Source organism: Heptranchias perlo, chromosome 23 (genome assembly GCF_035084215.1).
Source record: "Heptranchias perlo isolate sHepPer1 chromosome 23, sHepPer1.hap1, whole genome shotgun sequence".
Classification (NCBI taxonomy): Eukaryota; Metazoa; Chordata; class Chondrichthyes; order Hexanchiformes; family Hexanchidae; genus Heptranchias; species Heptranchias perlo.
In genome coordinates this window covers 27,608,353-27,635,850 of record NC_090347.1, presented here as the reverse complement: position 1 = coordinate 27,635,850, position 27,498 = coordinate 27,608,353, and the positions used below count along the sequence as shown (strand labels likewise).

General features: G+C 43.3%; 1 protein-coding gene across 2 annotated transcripts in view; it reads right to left on the bottom strand.

Annotated features, from left to right (window-relative positions):
• Window positions 1-10,337: 10,337 nt before the first annotated feature.
• The window catches only part of LOC137341401 (testis-expressed protein 47-like), a 47,872-nt gene continuing 30,711 nt past the window's right edge, over window positions 10,338-27,498 (bottom strand). Inside the window, exons 5-8 of one of the 2 annotated variants that reach the window (XM_068004519.1) lie at window positions 25,365-25,566; window positions 16,965-17,124; window positions 12,997-13,052; window positions 10,338-10,595 (exon numbers count right to left, since the gene is read on the bottom strand). In XM_068004519.1, the coding sequence (XP_067860620.1) occupies window positions 13,015-13,052; window positions 16,965-17,124; window positions 25,365-25,566 (400 nt within the window). In that variant the 3' untranslated portion in view covers window positions 10,338-10,595; window positions 12,997-13,014. The remainder of the gene's footprint in view (window positions 10,596-12,996; window positions 13,053-16,964; window positions 17,125-25,364; window positions 25,567-27,498) is intronic. The other variant, XM_068004518.1, reaches the window with a different exon arrangement.

Genomic DNA, 27,498 nt, shown 5'->3' with positions numbered 1-27,498 from the left:
CTCCATTCCTCCGACTCTGGCTTCTTCTACATCCCCTGTCCCTTAGCCCCATCGTTGGCGGCTGTGCCTTCAGGCATCTAGACCCCACAATCTTGAATTCCATCCCTAAACTCCTTTGCCTCTCCATCTCCATCTCTTCCTTTAAGAGCTTCCATTAAACCCACCTCTGATCAAGCTTTTGGTCACCCCTCCTAATATCTCCATCTTTGACTGGTACCCATCCTTATCTGTGAAGCGCCTTGGGACATTTGTCTACATTAAAGGCACTATATAAATGCAAGTATTGTCAATGCTAACACTAACTTGTCTTCCATTGTGTGCAAACCTGTCAGCATAATTGCTGTAATCAGCTTGTGCTGCTGCATTTAACGGCATAATGCTATTCTTTGGTCCCAAGTCTTACCAAGTGTTTTAATAATGAACATTATGGAACTGTTTTATTTCAGTTGGACTGTCCACATTTAAAAATGTTTTCTGGAGATCATTTCTACTCCAACACAGCTGAGATGTGTTTTTCCTACGACAGTCATAGATACAGAAACTACAATAGTGGGGTTGCTAGAACTTCAATATCAATTACTTTTTTCCACTAGATTTGAAAGATCCCATTTATTTACTGATCAGTCTCAGACTAATTCTGTGATTTTAACCAGGAACACAAGCAGTTGTGGGTTTATAATATATGCAACAGAGGAAATAGGTGATGATTGGAAATCCTAGACAAGAGATTAACTGTAATATATGGTGAAGAAGTATGTGATGGCAGAATACAAATCACATTTCATTGATGCAAAATGCGTGGTTTGTTTTTACTTGTGTACATTGAATAACTGATTACATTTTTATTAGGAGTAATTTTTTAATTAATTATAAGTTTTCTCATGAAACAATATGTGTCTCATATTGATTGCAGCTGGAGTTCTACTTTTAGAAGTGGCATTTTATTTGCCCCTGTTAGATTGTGGTTTTACTATGTAAAAGGCACTATATAAATGCAAGTTGTTGGTTTGAGGAGGAGCAAAAATCCTTCACTCACAGTTGCGTGATATTGAAACCGTCCAGAGAAAGGTGCAAATTGTATAACTGCTGAAAATTTCCTATTTATAAGAGGAGAGAGCACACTTCAAATGAGAAGATGGGAATACTCAACACATATGTTCGGCTGCAGTTGTACAACAGATACTTGATCTGCATAGTGCAATCACCAAGCTGTTATAATGCCATCTGTACCTCATACTGAGCTCAGCAACAACAGAGCTGGGATACGTGTGCAAAGGTCTGCTTGCTGGAAAACTCACATCAGTATGAAGGAGTGGACTTGAGCAGTGTTTCTCTCGTAAAAAGCATCAAAAGTAAATTTATAAAATTCCAATGGACACCTCAGGCATTTTTAAAATGCAGATTTGCACCTGACTGGAGCTATATTGCACCCAGTGCAAAGCTCAAGTAATGCTCTCAACATATACTGCCACTGTTATATCTACCCAACCTAAACTGCTTTGGCATCATTATGAAAGTGGTACTACATCTGCAGCCTTACATACAAAACTTTAATCATATACTCATGCCTGGAGTTTATCAGAGATTTATCTCGAGTCACAGCAAACAAAAGTATATATCAGGCCATAACGTAGCATAATGTGCAAAACTGACTTTGTTGGAGTCTGAGAGTTACTCAGTGCTGACTTTTTAAGATGAACATTTGCACATGTATGGCATAGTGAAAACTGTGCAATTCATCCGATAGACAAGACCTTATTTATTAACAGGATAGGAAGCAAGAAACAAGCCTTCATGATTTATACAAAAAGCCACAGATTTGGAGACTTGAGTTTTAATCCCAGTTTAACTGTAGGTTTCCTACGGGTAGGAAATTTGTGATCTTGGTTAATTGGCCAGGCATCAAACCAAGTGAAGGTGTGGGTCACAGTTGAGTTGAGGGAGCAGGAAAATTGAATTGGGTTTCCGTGGCTTGTCATATTTAAGCACCTGCTATTTTTTGGTTGTTGAGAAATGTTTAGTCACTCACCTTTGTTTCCAGACAGATTCTATGGGTGGAACAAGTTTCAAAGGAGAGGTAATGGGGCAAGATTACATTAAAACAAAGCCATTTCATAAGATTAGTATCTCCAGCTTTACGAATCCACAAAAAGCCATTTGAGTGGCAAAGATAATTGTTATTTTTGAGAATCTGACCTCTATGTTTTTACTGGCAAAAGAATCAAAGGTGACATGAGGAAAAACTTTTGTTTTTTTACACAGCGAGTGGTTAGGATCTGGAATGCATTGCCTGAGGGGATGGTGGAGGCAGATTCAATCACGGCCTTCAAAAGGGAACTGGATAAGTACTTGAAAGTAAAAAATTTGCAGGGCTATGGGGATAGGGCGGGGGAGTGGGACTAGCTGGATTGCTCTTGCATAGAGCCAGTGTAGCCTCCTTCCATTCTGTAACCTATGATTCTATGTTATGTTTATCAGTGTAGTGGCCTCATGACCTCTTGCTAAAGAAGCAATGCTTCTGCTGTCAGCAGCTGCAAAATATTGCCCTTATTCACTTTGTTTTCATATTGGGAAGCTTTGTATCTGTTTATATGGATGGTAAAAATTTGGTCAATACAACTCCATTTTGTTTTGGTAAAGCTCTCAGGCCACAATGTGGTGAAATGCTGATAACTGATTAGCATCTCTTTCCAAATGGTAGCGAACTCTTATCTTTTGGGCAAAACCTGTTCCTATCATTCATTAGCATTGTGGAGTGGCACACCAGTGAGCTGCAGGACTACTTTGTCCTGTTGCAGTTGCTTTTTGTGGATTGGGTTACAATAGGATAGATTGTATCTAAACTGTGATGTGAAGCATATTCTTTATATCTGACCTCCAGCTTTCTAGCAAATGAAGAACAAGCTCTTCAACTATTGCAAGATGAAAGAGTGAATATTTGCTCGTCAGGGAAAAGAGTAGGGTGAATTGGTTTATCAAAATAACTGCTCTGATTAGTGGTAGAACAAGTTCTTCCCCTGGGTGCTTGAGTTGAGTTGAGGCTATTCAGTACTTGAATCTGCTTGTTTCAGTGAGGTTGCCCACTCTCGTCTAACGAGGGAAGTGCGATAATGTCCACTGCAAAATACACCTCTCAGAAGCAACAGGCATGGCATCGGGGTTGAGTTTACCACCTGAAGGAGGAAATGGGGCCTCGTACATATGGTAACGTGGATGTCCAAACTATATAAATACTACCTAGAAAACAAACAAGGGTCTGTAAGCTTATCGGAAAGTCATACATTTATCAGACATGTTGGACTATACAGAATCATAACATTACTGTGCAGAACAGTCTAAAGCACAGGAGTTGGCCACACAAAATCTGACAATACACATTTGGAATGTTCTGTAGGTGTTGGCCTAAATGTTTTTTTAAAATTATGAGCAGAGATTTTTTTTAAATACAAAATGTTAACTACCTCCTCTCAAACTGTACGGAAATTCACAAGTGTTGGATTTTGATAGAAGGTAAACTGCCTTCGTCTTTCAGCCTTGAACGTATCTGTACTGAGTACGGACAGGACAGGACAGGTCAGTCGATTATCTGACAACTTGAGTAAACGTTGGTGGAAAATTGTGAAAGCACCAACTTTCATTAAGTGCGATTTAGTTGTAAATGTTGGAGTATTGTTTGGGTATCGTGCCCTGTACTGATGGGAGCAGACCCCACTGACAGATCTTTCTTGCTGGAGATCCTGAAGGTTCCTCTGGGATAACTGGAATTCCCAGTTCAAACCCTTTCCTTGTGAATGGAGGGCGCCTGGTTTCCCTGCTCCTGGGAGTGGGTTTCTGACGGATACATCTCACTCCCGAACCGCATGGGTTGGGGTGAATCATGCTGTGGGATCTGGAAAAATTCCCAGCAGTTCGGGTTGAATTCCCACTGGAAAGACCGCTGTGTCTTACTCGAATCTCTCGCTCAAGTAGCAGAGCAGTGTGGATGGGGATTAACTCAGACAGCAGCCCTCTGGGGTTATATCCTCGATCAGCACCGCCGTGGGTCTTCAGCCCTTGAAATCCAGGAAGACTCCACATTCTGGTACGTCCAGGTCCGAGCCCGTAAATTGAATTTCCCATTGCAAGCTGGCTTCAATCCAGGGAGTCGGTGTACGGCTGGCTCACTCTTTACAGCTGGAATCAGTCAAACAGTGAGACTCGATTTCCTCTTGTGCATCTGCTCTTGGTGTATCCTGAATAAACTGGACAGAAACACGAGCTCAATCAAGTATCACAATCCTCTTTATTCAGCTCTCCGCCTAACTTATCTGTTGGAACACCCTACAGATAAATCTTTCCGCATGGTCCTACTGCCAGACTAACCCTGGCAGTCTGATAACCAGGTATAAGTAATTCGGGGCAAGTCTCACCTCCCTTCACAGCTGAACCGAATAGTAATTCAGCGTTTCACCTTTTTATTTCCGCTTGTCTTGGTAGTAATCTGGCTTCTAAATCGGGTGCTTGTCCAAGATTTCAGAGTCTAATCTAGGCTGACATTTTGTGTAGTACTACGGAAGTACAGTATTGTCGGAGGTGTTGCTTTTCAGATGAGACATTAAACCAAATAGTACCATCTGTCCACTCAGCTGGATGTCCCATGGTACTTTTTGAAAAAGAGCAGTGAGTTTTGGTGTCCTCACTGAGTTTTAGCTCAGTGTTGTGGCCTTTGCAGATATTGTGAGTTCCTTGTCCACATAATCCAGTGCAGAACTGAGGAAGTGCTGCATTGCTGTCTTTCCAAGAGGTGTTGAACTGAGACCCCCTCTACCTATACCCCTGGTTCAGATAGATGATAAAAATTCCATGACACTATTTGAAGAGCTGGGAGTTTTACCAATGCATTCAACCAATACTACTGAAAAACAGATTAACTGGACATTCATGTCATTGCTGCTTTTGGAGTCTTGCTGTGTACAAAATGACTACTGCATTTGCTTACATAACAACAGACTTAAAATCATGAGATAACTGTAGACTAGGAAGGCCATTCGGCCCATCTTAATTCATCCGTCCAGAAAGACCGTACATTCCCCCATTGCAGCCTTTGTTATTTTAGCAGAGACATTGGGCAGGATTTTAATATGCCGGTGGGATGTCAGCGGGCGGGTCAATCAGTGCCCGGGAAACCTGAAACCTTTTCCCACGCGATCGCGACGCAATTGATGGCCCTTAACATGGTTTCTGGGTTTGTCGTCTGAAAACTGCGCAGCAGGCGGACTGCGCACCTACATGACCAGCTGTCAGCTGGAGTGTTTGTATTTAAACGGCCATTGCTCCAATGGATTTTGCTGGAGAAATGAGGAACCGGGTAGATTGGAGCAGCAGATGGGCAAGCCAGCTCCAAGATTCAGTGATGCCTCACTTGAGGTGTTGCTGGCTGGGGTGAGGAGGAGGAGGGAAGTGTTCTACCCGGCCGACAGGAGGAAACGCCCTGCCTCTGCCACCATGAAGGTCTGGCTCAGGTGGCAGAGGAGGTCACGAGCAGGAGCAACATGTCCTGCACTTGGGTTCAGTGTAGGAAGCACTTCAATGACCTATCTAGGTCAACAAATGTGAGTACACTTTCTGATTCTCCTGCATTCTGTGGTGCACATCACCCCCCACCCCCCCTCACACACTGCCCTGCCAAGACTACTCCATCACATCACTCCTCACACCCACTTAAGGCTCATCGTCAACTTACCTTCACTTTCTGTGCACTTCCTCACCTCCCCATTTGTGAACCCACCACTCCCACTCACCCCAATCCTGATGCAATGTGATCAATGTGTCTGATAGTCACCCTCTGATGCATCTTTTTCATGGTCAGCCTCACCCAAAGCAATTCATCCATCAGCTGACCACCCTCACTCACTCACACGTCTGTACTTTCCCCCCTTGTAGGAGAAGAAAGTTCAGAATGCACGGGAGAGGGGCCACAACAAATAGTGGTCCTCACAGAGGCAGAAGAGGAGGTGCTGGAACTGAGCTGGTTGATGGAGTGCCTGTCCCTCAGGTGTGCTGGTGACAAATGTCTGGTGACAGAATTTTAACATTCATCACACACATGAATTGATGTTATTAATGATTGACATGTTGCACTCCCCAGTATGCTCATCTCAACATTACACCTGTGATGATTCTTAATATCATCTTCTGTTCTTTTCCAGGCTCTTCAATGACAGAAGTGATTCCTCAAGAGGAGCTCCCTGCCACCGAGGGTACACAGTCACATCTTAGTGAGCCATCCACCAGTGCAGATACTCACACCTCGGTGGGTCCTAGTAGAGAGGTATTTGGGTTGTCACCTGGTGAGTCACCACACACTAGTGAGCACAAGCAGACACTGGTAGCAGGGGCAGCGGTGGAGAGTCCGTGTTAGTGGGCACACTCCTCGCCAAGTTCGGCTCAGCTGGACACAGAGCTGAACCCAGGGGCCATCCTTGAAAAGGAGAATGAGAAAGGTACAGACGTGCCTTTCCAAGGTACTGGAAGACTTGCCACACTCACTCTCCACAATAGCAGAGAGGATGGAGGAGTCCACCTCCAGCATTAGTGGAATTGGGACACAGGTAAGTGTGGGAATGTCTACGATGGAGAGAATGGCAGTCTCCATTGAGCTTCAAGCACGGCTCACAAATGAGTCCATTCAGGCCCTGACAACGGCTGTGCGGACTCAGGGTTTTTTAAAAAATTCATTCATGGGATGTATGCATCGCTGGCAAGGCCAGCATTTATTGCCCATCCCTAATTGCCCTTGAGAAGATGGTGGTGAGCCTCCTTGAACCGCTGCAGTGCGCGTGGTGAAGGTTCTCCCACAGTGAGTTAGGTAGGGAGTTCCAGGATTTTGACCCAGGGTGAGCAACATTCTGCCACCTTAAACAGGCTGACAGATACATTAGAAGTGGCCTTACAAGGCATCACACATGTCCTCCAAACTGTTGTCCAGCAGAGTGGTAGGAGTGATGTGGCCCTGGCCCAGGAGAGGGATGCTGGTGAAAGGGGACTTGGAAGTGGGGATTCCACTCAAAGCGCTCCCACGTCTCACCCCCTCAACCAGTACCCGCAATGCTGTCTCCTCTCCAGATGGCCGAATCTGCCCCTGCACAAGTGCAAGTGGAGCAGTCTTTGGAGGGGCCCTCATGGGCTCCAAAACCCAGACGGCGTAGGCCCAAAGCATCTCAGCAGTCAAGGCAGGGACCTGAGCAACCTGCCACTACCTCTGCTGCAGCCACAGGGGATGCACCCTGTAGAAGCGGTAGGAAGAGGAAGGCAAAAATTTTGTGATCACAAAAGGTTTGCACAAGGGTATCTGACAGGATGTTATGTTTCTCATTTATATTTGGTTTTTGTTAAATGCATATTATATGTTATAATTCTCACCATCACTGCCACATCTTGCCCATTCTTGAGTCCCTTTTGGTGAAACCGCCCTTTCATGTGCTTCATCATGAAAGGCGAGACTTGATGCCACTGGTGGGTGTATGTGAGGCTGTTAGAACGTTTTGTGCGGGGGGCGTGGGATGTTGGTGTTGGTGGTTGTGGTGGTTGTTCCAGGTGGTCTGAGAATATGACTGTCTTCACTTTGCAGATCTCCCTAGGAGAATCTAGCAAATATGAGTGACTCCCTGACATTGAGGAGCCAAGTGAGCCGCTGCACTGCCCATGGGTTGCCCATCGTTGTCGTCCTCCTCCTTTTCAGTGTTGATGGCAGGTGCTGATGCTTCATGAGCACATGGAGCCTCATCCACCGGTAACCCGGGTGGGGTTCCTCAAATCTGTTGAGCGATGTTGTGCAGGACGCAACAGATGACTATAATTCTACCCACTCCCACCAGTAAGTACTGAAGGGCTTCATCAGTAAGTACTGAAGGGCTCCCCCAGATCGATCCAGGCACCTGAAGCGCATCATCAGCATTCCTATGGCTTGTTCAATGTCAGACCTGGTGGTGATGTGACTGTCGTTGTACCACTGCTGTGCCTCGCTGGTGTCATGAGCCACATATACGGGGTATCCCTTGTCTCCAAAGAGCCAGCCCTTAAGTCTGTTTTGTGTGTGGAAGCGGGCCGGGATGTTGGATTCGTGCAGAATGAAGGAATCATAGCAGGTGCCCAGGAATTTGACGCACACCTGCAGAAACCTCTTCCGGTGTTTGCAAACCAGCCGCACACTGATGGAATGATAGCCCTTTCGGTTGGTGAACCGTCCTGGCTCATGTTCAGGTCCTCGGATTGCTATGTGTGTACAATCAATTCCCCTTGGGAAGCCAGCCAGAGAGTAGAAACCCACTGCCCTCTCAGTTTGGATGATGTCGTCAATGGGGAAGTTGAGGTAGTCGGATGCCCTGCAAAACAATCTATCTGTGACCTGTTGTATACACCTGCGTGCAGACGACTGAGAGACCCTGGCGATGTCACCGGTGGTGCCCTGGAAGGATCCAGAGGCAAAGAAGTTGACGGCAGTGGTGACTTTAACTGTGACGGGCAATGCATGCCCACCAGGCCCAGCCGGGAGCAGCTCTTCCTGAAGGAGCCTGCAGATGTCTGCGACCACCTAGTGACTCACTCTGAGCCTTTGTAGGCACTGTTCCTCAGAGAGGTTCAGGAAATTCAGCCTCTGTAGACCCTCTCACGAGGGTAGTGCCTCCAGTGACCTCAGCCCCTCCGTTGTTCCCCTCTCTGCTCTTCTCGGTCCTTCTGGCACATTTCTGACTTGTGGAGCTACAAGTCCCAAAACTGCACACCGTGCCTGCTCCGGACGGTAATGTGCCTCCTCCTCAGATCTACTGCTGAATAAATCCATTGTGCCTCCCATCCTGATCGTGTCAGTTTGAGGGGGTCCAAAAAGTAGGTAAATATGTGTGAACACAAGAATTCTGAGTGTGAACAAAGAAATCTCAGTCTAAAAACACAGAACTCCCAGCCAAAGGCTTGTCTGAGAGAACTGCTTGCCCTGCTGCAAAAACTCACCCTTTATCCCCATCTGGCAAACACTGATTTAAATGTCCAAATGGCTGCTGGCTGCAACTCGCCTCTGTTTCCATGGCGTCTTTCAGAGGCCACGGGAAACACGCTGAGGCAGAGTTAAAATCTTTTCCCTGCCTCAATCCGCAAAAATTTAATCAGTTTAAATACTTTAACTATCTTAATCACTGGTTTAAATATCGGCAGCCTCCGGGACTTCCGGCTTCCTGAAGCGTGCACCCAGATGCGTTTGGGTGAAACGTGAAACTTGGCGGGTTGGAGCCGGGATTCGATCCCGCGATTTTGTCTGCCCCCCCCCCGCCCGCAAACCACCCGATCTTGGGAGCTAAAATCATGCCCATTAACTCACTTAAAATAAATGGGTTAACAGCTCCACCAACATAACAGACAGAAAATTTCACATGAATGCCTCTAGCTATTATTACACAGCATAATTTCAAGACTTTAGAGTTCTACTGGTAGAATAATGGAAGCACAATAGCTGGTAGGTTAGGAAGGGTGGGCTAGTGACTAGAGTGCTGGGGACAAGTGGTAATTTTTTTTTATACATGCCCATATTTACCTACAAAGCCACCCTGAAGTATAAACCAGTTTCCAACACTAGAATTACAATTCTAGGGGCAGGAAATTGGTTTTTGCACCGGAAAGCAGCACAAAGTGGGTGACGTGCCTGGAACACGTGCCTGAGGATGTCGGCCTGTGGCTCGCTCCAAATTAAGCCTCATTTCCATCAAACTGGTGAGCTGCGAACGCCAATTAGGCGTCCCAATGCATATTGCCCATCATAGTTTTCGCAAAATTGGTCGGAGCACTAGATCATCCTGTACATTTACAAAAACCAGGGTTTCTGGTAGACAGCAATCTATGAATACAAAATGTGTGACAAAGTTCTTTTAACTTCACCTTAATGATGTACCCTGGAATAGCAATTACTTAAATTGCAATACTAGACATCCTTGTGGCCTCTCTGGGTGAGATTTCCAACTTAATTCACAATTCTGGTCAGTTTCATGCTGGGGACTCATGTTCATTAGGATGTGGCTTGAGACCCCACAGATGCAGTTCATTGTGGACTTTTACAACCAAAAGACAGAGATGAATTTCATCCCATCAGCCTGGGCTGGATTTGAAGCTAGTATGTAAAGGTGAAAGGATAGCATTCATCACTATGGACATTGAAGTGGTTTGATAATCCAGCATAACTGTTATTTCTGATCAAACTCATTTAGTTAACAGGAACACTTTTTTTCAGAAAATTCTCTTTGGCCTTTTGAGGAATTGGTGATATCTTGCACATAAGTCAAATATATTTTCATAAAAAGCAGATTAATGTGTTTGATAGTAGCATTCATTTATATATTCTGTAGAAGTATGTGTGTGCATACAATTCTGACTTTACACATTCCAATTTTTCCATTAATAATTCTTGGTAAACAGTATTTTCAATTCTGAACAAAGCTGCAAGGACTCCATCACTGATGAAACTTGAATACCACTGTTTCTATACAAGGACCAAAGTGGATCCATATTTTACAACCACTATAATTTTCTGGTGGCAGGCAGTATATGTTCTGGCATGGGCCATACAAGTTCTGTAAAAGAGCATATTTATATTAGAAAACAACCACAGTTCATCATATAAATGTATTACAAAGCTAGTATTATAAAATATTCTATCTTGCCTCACCCTGAATTAATTTGATATGCAGAGCACTACAAATAGTGTATAACAAAAACTAACACTACAAACGGATTAAAAGATTTCCTTCAGTTGGAGCATTGGACAGGTTGGGCTGTGGACTTTGTTGTCTATAGCTGCTTCTTGAGCCTCTATGAGGGTGGGATTTGGTTCTTCTAAGGTTTTCCTCTTTTCCTTAAAGAACCCCTCCCCTCATCTAGAAATATAACCCTTTTGATAGTGGCCTGGGTCAAAAGCTAATAGTCCTTCAGCCAAGACTGGCTAAATTTAAAGTCATGGCAACTCTGCACCCCAGAAAAGGTTTTGGATTTGTATGTGACAAAGTAAAGCTCAAGGAACATTTTTAGGTCTGTTGTACCAATGGAAATTGGCTCTTTTCTGTAAGAGAGGAAGTACAACAATTTCATTTATTGAGCCACTTTTCACAAGTCAGATCCTGGGCTATAGGAAGCCCAGCTACTGAAAGGAACATAGTCCAAAAAACTACTTGGGATTCAAAATTGAGGTCTGATTTTCTAAATGTGATTCCAGTGCTCTACTGCTGTTGTTTCAAGACATGGTAAGGGGAGGGAGGGAGAGAGACAAAACAGTGCCATGTAGCTGCATCCACATCCTAGAAGGGAAGAGAAATCTGAAGGTGCCACTCTTGTTTGTGACTTAAAAGGTTGCATTGAAAGAAGGTTGGGAGCAGATTGTCTGTCTGCCTGGTCAGCTGAGGAAATTACTTCAATGCAGCAAATAGTGTATTTAATCCATTTTAAATCAATACAATATTCACTTCATTAGCACTGTGTTTTATAACATCTATTATTTGTAGTGAGGTTCTCAAAATAAAATCTTTTAGTATAATTTTTGTAGTTTACAATTAATTTTTATGATTTAAATGATGGAAACCTTTTATTATAATTAAATGTATTTTGATAGCCTCACAGTGGTTCCCAACTATCTAAGCACAAAGGAGAGGATTGATTTTCGAACCTTTTAAAGTGGCCCAGCTTTGCTGACATATAGCACCATCAGGTTCTAAAAAGTAAAACTGCCTAAACTTGTTTTTAAAATGTATTAAAACCATTAGATAAAAATTAGTTTTATAAAAGTAAGTGTTTCGATATCTCAATCATATCTGATGGCTGCTACAGAAAATTGGTGTCCCTTTCAATAGAGAAAAATAAATTCTGGGAAAAAATGGTGCAGCTGAAATGAATAGAACGAGTAATTACAATCAGTAAATGTTGTCAGCTGTGTCTCACAATAAGGTCTCAGCTTTGTCAGAAAACAACCATTTGAAAAGCTATTCTGAAAGGACATCCCGAGGCAGTGAATAAAGAATACTCTCTTCTAGTCTGTAATCACGAACATTCAATGAGTCCTCACATCATTATAGCTAAACATCGGCGTATTTGTATTGTAATGCTCTAAATGAGGGTCTGGCTTGTGGCAGCTGCCTGGTAAGTAGGCAACTGTGAATCTTGCATTAAACCTTTAAAGCAAATCACTATTATCCCTGTTCCGTTGCCTTCTTCCATTTGCGCTGTTCCCTTCCTGCTGAGATAGTCTGGGCTGTTGATTAGACCTTGGCTGCCATCAATACTGTTGTCTCTCTGCTGATGGAGGCACACCAGCTGCAAGTGATGGGGCTTTTTGCCCATTTTTCCCTTCCCAAATTGTGCAGTATTCCATCATCTTGAGATCTTTGTCTAAGAACTAATGAAACATTCAACAGAGTAGCCAAGCTCAATTTGCAGCCTTGACAGTTACTTGAACTTGGGTGTGTGATCATGGAAATCTAATGCTATACTACCAGAGTACATAAAGCATGTTTTGTTTGGATTGAATGTAATTGTCTGAATAAATCAAAACTGCTAACTCTAGGGTTTTTCCTGCCTGAATTTTTTTGTTAAACCTCATTATTCCCAATAGAAGTGAGTTATTTCAATATGCAAAAATAAACCCTTCATGAATTGTTTGACTGAATTTCTAACAGGCATACAAGTACAAAACCACTTGTCTTTCGAGCGCAGGGTAAATTAATTGATATTTTACTCTTACTGGGATTTAGAGGATGTAGTAAGTATGAATAAGCATAGACATTGTGTCAGCACACTGAAACAGGGAACTTGGGTTCAAGGTATTACTCAAAGGCAAAGACTAACATGCAGTTAATCTGTAATATGTTTCATGCAAGTTAACGTATAATAGTATCAATGAGGTAAGCAAATACACAGTTAGCACTAGTAATTTTAAACCATGCGGATGGAAAATGTTCATGATGGTGATGTATGACCGTACCATACCTTCTGTCAGAGTACACTCTAAACAGTTGTTACGTTGGTGCTTCCAAAAACATGTCCTTTAACCAATATAAAAAAGCAAGCATGTAATAAAACAAAAAACATATAGAGTGCAACAGTGGATTTTAGATTGGCTTCCAATCAATGTGTAGGTTAAGCTGTGAAAATCAATGTTGGTTACACAACAAGCATTTTTTTATTAATGAAAATCGAATGGTCTCCATTCTACAGATTGATTAACAACAATTTGCATTTCTGTAGTACTTTTCCCACAAACAGAGTCATTTACAGGGAATGGGTAACAAGTGGGAACTTAGTGAGAGGGGGAAAGACAAAAGTGAGATTAGGAGAGGACAAAAGCATGGTTGAAATAGTAGTCCTTAGGAGGCTTATGAAAGCAGGGAGGGATGTGACAAAGTGGAAAAGTTGAGGGAGGGAGTTCTGGAGGGTGGGGGCCTGGTGGCAGAAGGAACAGCCACCAATGGAGGAATGGGGAATGAGAAGTTTGAGGATTGGAGGGTGCACAAAGGAACATGTGGCTGGAGGGGATTGCAGAAGTAGGGAGGGACAAAGCCATGGGGAGGATTTGAAGGTGAGGCCATGAAGGGGATTTGAAGATAAGTGCAAAGATCTAAAAGTCAATTTTCCGGGGCACAAGGAGCAGTGGAGCTGGGCAAGATTGGGCATGATGGAATGCGGGTAATAATGTGGACCATGGCATTCTAACTGACTTGTAGTTCATGGATGGTAGAAATGGGAAGACTGCCAAAGAGAACTTTGGAAAAATTTCAGCCTCTTGGTGAAAAAGGTGTGGATTAGTAGGTTGGCATCAGAGGGGGAGAGATGGGCAAAGACATGCAATTTTTTTTACAAGTGGAAGAAAGCGGACTTGGTAATGTATTGGACGTGGGGGAAGAAGCAGAGTTCAGGATTGGGCACCTCTGGAATTAGTCTGGGATGGCAGGTGAGGAGATCATTGCAATTGAAGTCAGAGGGTCATATGTGCTTACAGGAACTGAAGAGGATGACTTCAGTTGCTGACGATTAGCTGCAGGAAGTTTTGACTCATCTTAACTTCAGATAGTCTTAACTGTAGATTAGAAAAAGTGAAGAAGCAAACATGTGATGTTTTATTTCTAGTATCTTGCCCAGGAAGACACTGGCACTTTTTATATGTTGGGTTTGTGAACAAGACAGGTATTGTAACAACTTCTTAAAATGTACAGAAAGTGACATCTCAAGATGAGTTTTCAGAGTAAGCTGAGTAAAGTAGACAGTTTCCAGTGGGTAGAATTATGAATGAGAACATAATAGAGAGTTTTTGAAAAAAAAATGTAGAAAGATATCAAAGAACATTTCACAATGAGCAAGTCATCACAAAAGATTTGTTTTACTAGTTGAAAGATTTTTCTGGAATGCCATTTGACTTTTATTCACTTTCTCCAAATATATTCAATTTCTAATTGAGATATCAATTTGAAAATGTTTTATTATAATTGAAAAAGTATTTTTATTTTCTTTCCAACTGGATTAAAATAATCAACAGTTTCAAAAGTGTTTTGATAATTAAACATTTTTAAGTGATTCAACCTTGGATGCTCTATATATAATCTAGTAATAAGACCATTTGCTCTATATCTAATCTAACAATAAGGCCATTTGCATGTACCAATTTATAATGCATGATTTTGCTTGTTGAAGATAAAATGTACTTAAATCAACAGAAGCTATATTTATTGTAACAAATTCAGACCACTTTCATAGAGGTTTTCCTGGATTGTCTAAGAAGGATATAGTTTTTCCCATTTGATTTCATTGGGTAAGAGTGTGGGATCATTATTATCCACATTAGAATGGACTCCCAAAATCAGGGCCCATCAAGCTGCAATCAGGAATCTAACAGAAATCTTAACATTACGATCTTTGAGACGTTAAGAGAATCTGAACTTCCCCATGAATCACAACCATCAACTAGTATGTGACAATTGGAACAGCATCAAACTGGAGAGAAGGGCCAGGTTGGAAAATCTAGGCCACAGTTAAATTAAAGTTGATAAGAATTCCTATGAAGAGAAGGAGATCAGAGGAATTTAAGGATTAATTCCACAATCCAGTGGTCACAGTAGGGACACTATGATCTAAGGGAATGTAGGTCAGACACAGGGCAACAACATTGTAGTCCTGATTGTCCAACTTGTGCTCCCTGCTGAGAATGTGGGATCAGGAATTAACCTCATGGTTCCATCATGCCATGGTTTACATTTTGGGCTTTGAATTAGATGGTCCAAATTCAAATCTTGATGGATCCTGTCTGTCTGTCTTCACTTGCATAAACTGCAGAAATGTCCTACAGCTATATGTGCGTTACAAGTGTTAAGTCAGTTTGGAGATTGAGGGATCAAAACCATCTGCTGTTGGATTTATTTTTAAAAAAAACTTTATTACATTTCTGTGTGCCTCCCATATAATTTTAAATTTAGAGATGATAATTTTTTTTAAACGTATATATACACTCTGCTAAAGTCAAGTTTGATCCCTATATTGAGTCTCCACATTTGTTTCTCTTGTCAGGGCATTTTACTCCATTCCCCCCTCCTCCCATTACTAATCCCTCCTCGGTCAGACAGCTTCTTGGTTTAAAAGGAGAAGTGGGCGATCTGCTCCTTTCCTATGGACTTCATTGATGTGGGGTTCTGGGATAATATCTCCAAAGAGGGCTATGTGTGTATATTCAATTTTGTACATTTATATATTTGTGTGTGTTTTTGTTTAGAACAAGAAAAATTCAAAAAGGGAAAAAGTAACAAGCTGCAGTCATAGTAAAGGACAAACACATGAAACTGTCCTTTCACTTCTCCTCATGCCCCCTGTACTTTGGGAAGCATAAATATTATTCATTTTATGCACAAATTGTAGTTTCATAAATTCTGGTAAATGTGATGATCCATTGCAATGCTTCCTGGTTCTTTGAGTCGCATGCCCCATCTTTTTACCCTCATGCACCCAATAAGTCAGAGGGTTTTTACCAGTTCAGGGGCTCATGCTGCCTGCTACCAGACTACTTCACTCGGTAGCTGATGATCCAGTTACTAATTGGCTGTCTACCATGTCGCCCTTAAAATTCAGTCAAGGTGACCACAGAAGCTGAGTATTCTGTGGCAAGCAGCTCATCTCCTGACTCCCCAAAGCCTTTCCACCACCTACAAACCACAAGTCAGGAGTGTGGTGGAATACTCTCCACTTGCCTGGATGAGTGCAGCTGCAACAACACTCAAGAAGCTCGACAGCAATCCACTTGATCGGCAGCCCATCCACCACTTTAAATATTCATTCCTTGCACCATCGGCGCACCGTGGCCACAGTGTGTACTAACTACAGGTTGCACTGCAGCAATTTGCCAAGGCTTCTTCGACAGCACCTCCCAAACCCGCGACCTCCACCACCTAGAAGGACAAGGGCAGCAGGCACATGGGAACACCATCACCATCAAGTTCGCCTCCAAGTTGCACACCTTCCTGACTTGGACATACATGGCCGTTTCTTCATCGTTGCTGGGTCAAAGTCCTGGCACTCCCTACCTAACAGCACTGTGGGAGAACTTTCACCACACGGACTGCAGTGGTTCAAGAAGGCAGCTCACCACCACTTTCTCAAGGGCAACGAGGAATGGGTGATAAATGCTGGCCTTGCTAGCGATGTCCTTATCCCTAGAAAGAATTTTTAAAAAGAACCAGCCACTAGAATGTCCAAAAACATCTGATTAAACCCAATTAACATAAGGATTTGTACAGTACTGATTCGGTATTGCTTCTTGTAAAATAATGAAGTAGCATTTTAAGGCTGAACCTGAGGCAGATTTTACACAGAAGAACATTTTTCTTCACTGTTTAAACTTCTAGCTTGTTTCATTATTTTCAGTACTTATCTCTATCTGTGTTGTTCACTTTACTTAAGGCACTATTATAGCCTACCTGAATCCATAATTACGTTTAATGGAGCATTGTAAATGTCCAGGAATTGGGCAGGAGTTAAAAGTACATTAGATTTCAGGAGGCGGCCAATCAGATCCTGGGGAACGATCAATCCTGGAACATTGTCCAGCACAGAATCGAGTGGATTATTGGGGGATTCCTATGGAAAGGAAAACAGAACATAAACAAGAGGAAAACTAGGCCATACAGTTCAGAGCAAGTAAGCACTTGATATGAAGAGTGAGTGGTAAATGTGGTTTATACAGGTAGAGAGATTGGGAAACCTACAGAAATCTTCTCTCTATGTTTTGATCTCCAAACATGTAACTATTTATTTACACTAATACTGTGCCACTCAACAATATGGCTCATTAGCTATAAAAATATATTTTAAAAAAATAATTGTTCTCAAAGGCTTGGTTGCTCAAGAAAGAAACTGAACAAGAAATATTCTAGAAAACTCTGCATACAGTGGCCAATGAAGCTGAGCTGGTTCCCTGTCAAATCTACAATGCCTTTTCATTCCTTTCTCTTCTCCTCCCCCAACTTCTAGATAATGGAAATTGTACGTCCTCTTCAGACACCCATAACAATAAACTGGTTCAGTTTAGCTTCACACAGATAATACCTACTGAAGCCATGGGCTCGATTTTAGGTTCGGGTTACCTGCGGGTTTCCAGCGGGGGGGCCCCGAAAATCCCGATCTCCGATCACGTGACCGGATTCGGACGAAATCCCGGCCACTTCCGGGTACCGCGCTGACGTGCGGGGCTACGCGCGAAAGCCACGCTGGTGGGAATCCCGCAGGCAATTAAAGTCAGCGGGGTTCCACTTGAGAGTACTTAACTTGCTCGTTGTGGTCAGTTAATGAGCTGAAGCAGCTGTCAAAAGAGGAAGTGTGGGATTTTACGTTCAAGGCAGTCAGTTTCCCACACTGGGGGAAACAGGACCCTTCAAACCAGGCGTGTTGCAGCCAGCAGCCTGTGGCAGGTGCCAAGGTGCGCTCCACGGGGGAGAGCCCTCACCCACGCAGGAGGCCACCGCGTCACATAGGGCAACCCCTGCCCCCCACCACCCCCCGGCCAAGCCAGAGGACAGACCGACACGAAACCGCAGCCCCAGTCCGAGGACCCACACACCTACCCTGCACAACCCCTCAGACCAACACCTGCCAGTTGGGTGGTGTGTGGACACCCTCGGAGGACGAAGAGCATGACCAGCACCAGCAGCCTCGCAGTCCACGCCGTCCGCCGCAGAGACGTGGATCCCCCCAACACGGTGTGGTTGCACGCCCACCTGCACAGCAGGAGGGAGGGCTACCGCAGAGAGAGACGCGTCGCAGAGGGCACTACCCTCGCCACAGGGTCCACAGACCGAGGCGCAGCTCCCCGGACCTCTCTGAGCAGCAGTGCACAGGGAGGCGCAGATTCGCTCGACATGTAGTCGTGGAGATCTGCAGCCTCTTTCATGCCAAGCTGCTCCTGGCTGGCCCCAGCACCAACTGCTTACCTGTCGCTGGCAAAGTCACCACTGTCCTCCACACCTTCTCCTCCGCATCCTTCCAGGGTGCAGCCGGCTACACCGCCGATGTCTCTCAGTCGTCTGCGCGGACGAGCCCTGCAAATACACCTGCACCTACTCTGCAGTAACACGATGGGTGGCATCAGTGGTGGGTCCTCATAGTGATACCCAGGAGCGGGCATTATTGGACACAATGGACAGGATTCGCGGAGACATGGCAGTGGTGGTGTCAATATAATGTGTGCTGTTTGTGGCTCTGAAATTCAATATGGGTAACACCCATGACAAACCCTCAGACACCCTTGTGCACCCCCTTCATGCTGACGAGACGTTTGCCTTACCCTGCCTACTGCACATATGTGATGCATGCCCTGTGGCTGCAGCACAGGTGGTGGCAGGTTGAGTGAGGCTGGCCGTGAGGGAGATGCACGAGAGGGTGAGTATGGGATGGAGCCATGAGATTGTATGAGGATTGGGTCGCGTGTTAGTGGCAGGATGAGTACTGGCGAGGTGAGTAGGTGGAGGTAAGATGAGGATGGTGTGTGAGTGGGCATGAAGGGTGATGTGACAGAATAGTGTTGGCGGTGCCGAAGGAGATTTGGGGTGGGGGCAGTGTTGTGGCAGACGGAGTGTAGGGGAAAGACTTCGTGTTCTCACTGCGGCTGACCTACTGCGGTCATTGCAGCGCCTCCTGCACTGTATGCAGGTGGGCCATATGTTGGTGGCGCAGGTGACCCCCTCTGCCACCTCGAGCCAGGCCTTCTTGGTGGCAGAGGCAGGCCGCTTCCTCCCGCCCGCCGGGGGGAAGATCTGTGTCCTCCCCCTCCTCCTCACCCCATCTGATGATACCTGGGGTGAGGCATCATTAAACTGGGAGCAGCCTTCCCCCTGGGCTGCTCCATGCTGCAATTTGTCCCATTGGTTGCAGCATCTGTCAGTGGAGGACTGCCCCTTTAACTAGAGAGCCTCCAGCTGACAGATCGTACTGCGCATGCGCAGCCCGACCGACGCGCAGGCCAGCGCCGTGGACCCCGGAGGAGCAGGTAATTGGATCCTATTAGTGGATTGCCTGCTACGATCGCGTGGGCAACCCACTAATTTCGCCGTTCGCGTTTTCGACGCTCCCGGAGGACCACCCGCTGGGAACCCGCAGGCCTGCTAAATTCGAGCCCCATGAGTTTGAATGCTACTGGAATCTATATCTATTCTGTTTGGGTGCAGACTTGTTTAGACCTAACATGCTATTGTACAACAATTGATTAAATTGCAACAAACTTAATGATATCTAAATTCTTATTTAGAGTGATATAATATTACATTTAAAGACTATATCATATTTGCATGCTTTTTTAATATACTCTGAACTCACAGATTTTCAATGACACTAATGATCAGTGTCTTTTATGTCTATCTCAGTATCCCTGTTGTACAGCTGTCTCCACTAGCATTCTACTGTTAATTTAAATTTAATAAAATTGTTTCAGTCTGAGTTCTAGATATCTCAAAAAGGGGAGCCACTTTTTTTAAAACCTTATTTATACTTCACAGTCAAAGGTTGAAGTGTAAGTATATTATTACTTAATATAGATCATTATGTTCTGGGATTGTTATGTTTTGTCAGCTACTATATATATCAGCTATGTACCCAAATTGGTTTGAATCAATTCAATGGTCAGTATTTCAGGCGGTATGTTTTGTAAAAAGCTTTGTGCCAAAATAAGAGGGCACTAAGCAGTAAATAATCTATTGAGTGAGCTGTTAATAAGAGACATCAGACGACAATAACTTACATTTATATGGCTTCTTTAACTTAGAAAAACTTCTCAAGGTGCTTTATAGAGGGGAAAAGTAACTATCTTCAAAAAGATTGGAGAAAGGCATGTCAGGGCTGATGCAAAAGAATTCTATTCAGAACACAACAGGACCCTCCTGGATTACGCTATGGTATAATTAGATATCGAGTAGTGCGGGCACACTCCTGAACGTAAGATGCTTGCATCACTTACATGAGTGACCAGCATCGCTGTACTTGAGACAATATCATCGGCCGGACTGAAAGTTGTAATGATTTTTGCCCTCCCCAAAAATAAAATTGTATTTTTTTAGATTAAACTTGAAAATAGCAGAAATGTACTGATTATGATGTTAATCCTATTACCAATTTGTGAAGATTACAGAGTAGTAGCTTTCATTGGGGACATTTTTGTCGTTTCATTTTTAGATACTGTGTGTGGATCTCTGGAATTGAATTTTAAATAACTGATTTTAAATAAGTTAAGTTTATAAAACTTGGCTACTGCTGTATTAATCGGCTTGCATTAAATCAAAACCATCCATGCATTTGACTTCAACTAAATTTGACTTCCACTAAATGCTCTTGAATCTAAAATTATTTGCACTTCACCTCCTAGCCGTCAGAAACAGAAGGAGCATCACCCCGACTCCAGTGCTGCGCTGCAACTGGGTAAGACATCGCAATATGAAATAGTTCAATTATTCTTGGATTTCACCTGTCGGTGACAGGTCTTTTATTTTAACATTTCTTTTGAATGTTGAAAAAACAATATTAAAACTCTACTTTAAAAACGTGCCATATGTAGGCATACTTACTCCAAAAAAAATCTGCAATTAAGATTTTTGTACGATGCCAAAGATTTTAGATAAAGAAAAAAAGGGAAGGTGTGTGTGTCTGTGTTGTGTAAGTGAACCTATATTTGTGGCCATTAATATCAATATGGGTATTGGGGCATATTGTAGTTAGATTAATAAATTCTATAAGAAAATCTGGTAACTTTTTAGAAACTGAAAAATATGGAATTTTCTTTGTTTCCAATTTACTCGCACTTTCTTTTTAAATTGAAATCTTTTGTGATAATTATCCAAAACATACTTCCTTACCTTCTGTTCTTTCAATTGCTATATACCTCACCTTGGTTTTTATTTGTAAACAATTTTACAACACCAAGTTATAGTCCAACAAATTTATTTTAAATTCCACAAGCTTTCAGAGGCTTCCTCCTTCCTCAGGTGAACGGTGTGGAAATGAAATTTTCGAATCCTTCGCATTTGAAAATCACAGAACAATGCCTGGTGATTACTGCCCGTTGCCAAGGCAATCACAGTGAGCAGACAGAAAGGTGTCACCTAAAAGGCCACCGAATATACAAACCCCCCAAAAAAAAGAGAGAGAGAGAGAAGGAAGACAGTCAATGACCCGTTATATTAAAAACAGATAACATTTGTTCGCTGGTGGGGTTACGTGTAGTGTGACATGAACCCAAGATCCCGGTTGAGGCCGTCCTCATGGGTGCGGAACTTGGCTATCAATTTCTGCTCGACGATTTTGCGTTGTGTGTCTCGAAGGCCACCTTGGAGTATGCTTACCCGAAGGTCGGTGGCTGAATGTCCATGACTGCTGAAGTGTTCCCCGACAGGGAGAGAACCCTCCTGTTTGGCGATTGTTGCGCGGTGTCCGTTCATCCGTTGTCGCAGCGTCTGCATGGTCTCGCCAATGTACCATGCTCTGGGGCATCCTTTCCTGCAACGTATGAGGTAGACAACGTTGGCCGAGACACAGGAGTATGAACCATGCACCTGGTGGGTGGTGTCCTCTCGTGTGATGGTGGTATCTGTGTCGATGATCTGGCATGTCTTACAGAGGTTACCGTGGCAGGGTTGTGTGGTGTCGTGGACGCTGTTCTCCTGAAAGCTGGGTAATTTGCTGCGAACGATGGTTTGTTTGAGGTTGGGTGGCTGTTTAAACCATCGTTCGCAGCAAATTACCCAGCTTTCAGGAGAACAGCGTCCACGACACCACACAACCCTGCCACGGTAACCTCTGCAAGACATGCCAGATCATCGACACAGATACCACCATCACACGAGAGGACACCACCCACCAGGTGCACGGTTCATACTCCTGTGACTCGGCCAACGTTGTCTACCTCATACGTTGCAGGAAAGGATGCCCCAGAGCATGGTACATTGGCGAGACCATGCAGACGCTGCGACAACGGATGAACGGACACCGCGCAACAATCGCCAAACAGGAGGGTTCTCTCCCTGTCGGGGAACACTTCAGCAGTCATGGACATTCAGCCACCGACCTTCGGGTAAGCATACTCCAAGGCGGCCTTCGAGACACACGACAACGCAAAATCGTCGAGCAGAAATTGATAGCCAAGTTCCGCACCCATGAGGACGGCCTCAACCGGGATCTTGGGTTCATGTCACACTACACGTAACCCCACCAGCGAACAAATGTTATCTGTTTTTAATATAATGGGTCATTGACTGTCTTCCTTCTCTCTCTTTTTTTTGGGGGGTTTGTATATTCGGTGGCCTTTTAGTTGACACCTTTCTGTCTGCTCACTGTGATTGCCTTGGCAACGGGCAGTAATCACCAGGCATTCTTCTGTGATTTTCAATTGCGAAGGATTCGAAAATTTCATTTCCACACCGTTCACCTGAGGAAGGAGGAAGCCTCCGAAAGCTTGTGGAATTTAAAATAAATTTGTTGGACTATAACTTGGTGTTGTAAAATTGTTTACAATTGTCAACCCCAGTCCATCACCGGCATCTCCACATCTTGGTTTTTATTGGGGGAGTCATAATCACTGTGGCCCCACAATATTTATACCTCAGTTATTAGTTTTGATGTGTGCCTGTTTGTCTCTTTTTGATTTGTTTAGTATTGGCAGAAGTACAAATCCTTGTATGAATCAAATGTCTGTGTTCCAACCGGGTAGTTCAACAGACCTGTTTATATTAGAGCATTTGGAGGCAGTAATTATGAAAACATTGACCATTGCTTCCCAGTCCTACACAGCACTTTTTTATGTGTGTGTGTATGTGTGTGCGTGCAAGATTAGGTGAGGAATCTACACCTTTGTGTTTCTATTCCTCTTGACTTTTCCAATCTACTTAATGATTTGTACCTGCCTGTCCTATTTAAGGTTCTTGGGTCTTTCCCTGCAGGTGCGACAGAGTTTAGGAGCTCAAGATGGAAGATTTCAGCCTCTGTTTTTGGTCTCGCCTTTTGAAGACCTTGCACTAAATGCTTAGAGTCCCACTTGAAGATTAAATTTCCATTGGTCCCTAGATAGTATGTTGACTTCTTAATGATTCTCTGTGCTTAAAAAGAGAACTTGCATTTATATAGCATCTTTCATGTCCTTAGAATGTCCCAAACCACTTCACAGCAAATTAATTACTTTTTAAATATAGCCATTGTTATGTAGGCAGCCAATATGCACACAGCAAGGTTCCACAAACAACAATGAGACAAATGACCAGATAATCTGTTTTAGTGGTATTGGTTGAGGGATAAATGTTGGCTGGAACACTAGGAGAACTCCCCTGCTCTTCAAATAGATAATAGGAATATAAAAGTAGAGATAAATAGGAATATAAAAAGCAGAGATGTTTTGCTATAGTTGTACAGAGCATTGGTGAGACCACATCTAGAATACCGTGTGAAGTTTTGGTCTCCTTATTTAAGAAAGGACATAATTGCTTTAGAGGCGGTTCAGAGTAGGTTCATTCGACTGATTCCTGGGATGAGGGGGTTATCTTATGAGGAAAGGTTGGACAACTTGGGCCTGTATACAATGGAGTTTAGAAGAATGAGAAGTGATCTTATTGAAACATATAAGATCCTGAGGGGACTTGAAGGGGTAGGTGCTGAGAGGATGTTCCCCCAGTAGTAGAGACTGGAACTAGGGGCCACAGTTTAAAAATAAGGGGTCTCCCATTTAAGATGGAGATGAGGAGAATTTTTTTCTCTGAGGGTCGTGAGTCTGTGGAACTCCCTCTCCCAGAGAGCGGTGGAGGCAGGGTCATTGAATATTTTTAAGGCTGAGTTAGATAGATTCCTGATTAACAAGGGAGTCAAAGGTTATAGTAGGTAGACGGGAAAGTAGGGTTGAGGTCACAATCAGATCAGCCATGATCTTATCAAATGCAGAGCAGGCTTGAGGGGCCGAATGGCCTACTCCTGCTCGTAATTCGTATGTTCAAATAGTGGCATGGGATCGTTTACATCCATCTGAGGGCCTCGGTTTAGCATCTCATCAAAAAGATGGCACCTCCAACAAGGAAGAACTCCCTTAGCACTACACTGGTGTCAGCCCAGATTACATGTATAAATCCTGCAGTGGGGATTGAACCCACAACCTCCTAACTCAGAAGTAAGATTATAACTACTAAGCCAAGCTGGCATCATTTACTTCCTTTACTAAATGAATAAATAAAATATTGATCATTATTTTCCTCACTATTATACCAGATAGTAAAATGTACTATGGTATAAATTGTCAACTAATTTCACATTTTTTAAAGAAAAGGTAAATGGTGGAATAGCAAGTGGAGTTTTAATGTGCTGTGCCACATAGATTTACGCTATACTTTGAATCCTAGGCAATCTATACTGCTCAGGAGATGATAATCAAATGCTAGCATCTTGCATGGAGGAACAGTCATAACAAGATGATGGCTGGTAATAGTGCAGCACTAGCAGAGGCCTAGGAGTTGGTCACATAACAACATGTTGAGTATATTCAAGACTGAGATCGATAGATTTTTAGACTCTAATGGAATCAAGGGATATGGGGGTCAGGCGGGAAAGTGGAGATGAGGTTGAAGATCAGTCATGATCTTATTGAAGGGCGGAGCAGGCTTGAGGGGCTGCATGGCCTACTCCAATTTCTTATGTTCTCATGTTTTATGCCCCTCCCCTAACCTTGGCTGGGGAATGGCACACAACGCAAGGAGGTTAAAGAAAGCAAGTAGAAAAACAACAGTGGAATTTGTTTTTAAAAGTGAGCTAATTGAAACCAGACTTTGTTAAGAAACTAATTTTGTTAGAGAATCACTGGCTACCTTGTAAGCTTTTTGCATCTGCATTCCCAGCTTAAGAAACACAGTGAGGCATTCACTGATGACCTTCTCTATTGGTTCCCGCTGTAAAGTATCATCCAGTCGTTTTGCAGCGATATTCAGGAGGCTATATTCCCACTTCTGGAACAGCCTGCTGGAAATGTTGTGAGACATCACCAGGATTTTGGACTCCAAAAGTAAAGCTCTGAAACAAAGTTCAACATGAAATTCTGGAATTGTTAGCAATTATTTAACAGTTTTGAAATCGATAAGTAATTTAAAAATAAAGGCCCTGAATTTCCACAGGGGTTGTCCCACTCTCCTGCCATAACTTCAGCGGAACGCCTGGAGAAACAGCGTAAACATCTGTTTGCACCGTTTCTCCAAGGATTCCACCAGTCGCACACCAAAGTTACGGCGGGAGATCAGGACAATCCCCATGGAAATTCAGTGCCACAATGTTTACTTCATTAAACAGGTGGTTACTATCAGCGTAGAAATGTTATAAAATGCTACCTGAGGGATTCTCAAATAGTTATTTTTTTCCCCTAATATTTTCATCTTCCTAAAAATGTTCTTCTAACTGCATGTATGCTGTCAGATTTGATTTTAGATTGACTATTATATAATTCTTCAGCAATCTCCAGTGAAATTTGTGTGTTTGCAAATTCCTACTACATGCTAATTTATAAACTGCTCCATTTGTATGCAACATGTACAGGATAACTGCCCTATGAATGATACTAATGGGAACAGCACCATTGAACATAGTTCCTCTTCACCATGTGCATCCTTCTTGCGCTATTCTGAACTTTACAGCAGAAGGAATTTTAAGTCCTTTTTGGAATTACAATCCAACATGTTCTTCTCACCCACTGTGGTTTAAAATCCAGAACTGAGGGTACCTATAAATTTTCAGAAATCCATTGAAAATTACCAAGAGGTGTTAATGACAATCTTAGCTAAACCTCCGTGTACATGCATGCGCAGTTAACGTCTTGCAAACGCTGTGATCAGTTATTTTCTCATAATCTTTCCTTTAGTGCACTACTGCCTGATTCTGTGACAAAGATCAGTTTAATCAAGGTGGTGAATTTTCCACGCTTGGTTTGTAGATTTCTCACGCGTGTGCACGCACACACACGCACACGCACACACACTCTTCTGTCGGAACACAACAATGTAGGGGGTGAATTTCCGTGATGGTTCTCCTGCTTAAACGCACGCCATTTTTCCGAGGTTTCAATGGATTTTCGCCAAAGTTACGGTGGATGAGTGAGCATCCCATGGAAATTCACCCCAATGATGATTATCAACTGGTGCCAGGAATTTCTTTGGGGACCTCCTGATTGGCCACCGTAACTTCAGCGGAAGATTGTTGGGATCCCCGGATTCTCTTCATAAACGGGGTTTCTACTGATCTTATGCTGAAGTTATGGTGGCTAATTGGGAGAAGCCCTGAGGAAATTCTCAGCAATGGGTCTTCAACAAGAGCAGTGACTGCAAGTTTTCTGTTTCTTCAACACGTGTTTTTAGACTTTAGCTGGGAATTCCCATGGGGATTCTCCCAATCGGCCGTCGTAACTTTGGCGGATCATCAACCGAAACCCCGTTTATGCATCTATCCGCCGAAGTTACGGCGGCCTAATGGGAAAACCCTTGAGGAAATTCCAGGAATCTATATCTAGTGCCTTTGGATGGTTAGCCATGTCTGAGAGAAGGAGGCGCCCCACTGGCCTGGGAAGTTACCATATGGAGTTTAAAATGGATGCAGGGCATTGCATCAGGTAATACTACAGCCTGACCTAACTGTGACTAGCTGTTTTTTGAGCTATATTTTGAGTACCCCAGTATTTGTGCAATGTGATCACAGAACATTTATCAAAATCTTTCATTTACTGATCAAATTTCCAAAAGTTCAATATCGGTTAATAAAAGACATTTTACACATAGGAATTTTTCAATTTACTTTCTGATGCCTTTTGATCCCTTGGGAATGTTGGCACAATTAGAATTTGTTGCAAATATTAAATGATCTATTCTCTGCAAATTAAATGATGCCAGTTGTTTCTAAAGTGGCTCTGTCTATAGAATTTTCTGCTTCAGCAGTTATTATGACCAGTGCTTTAGTTGTAGA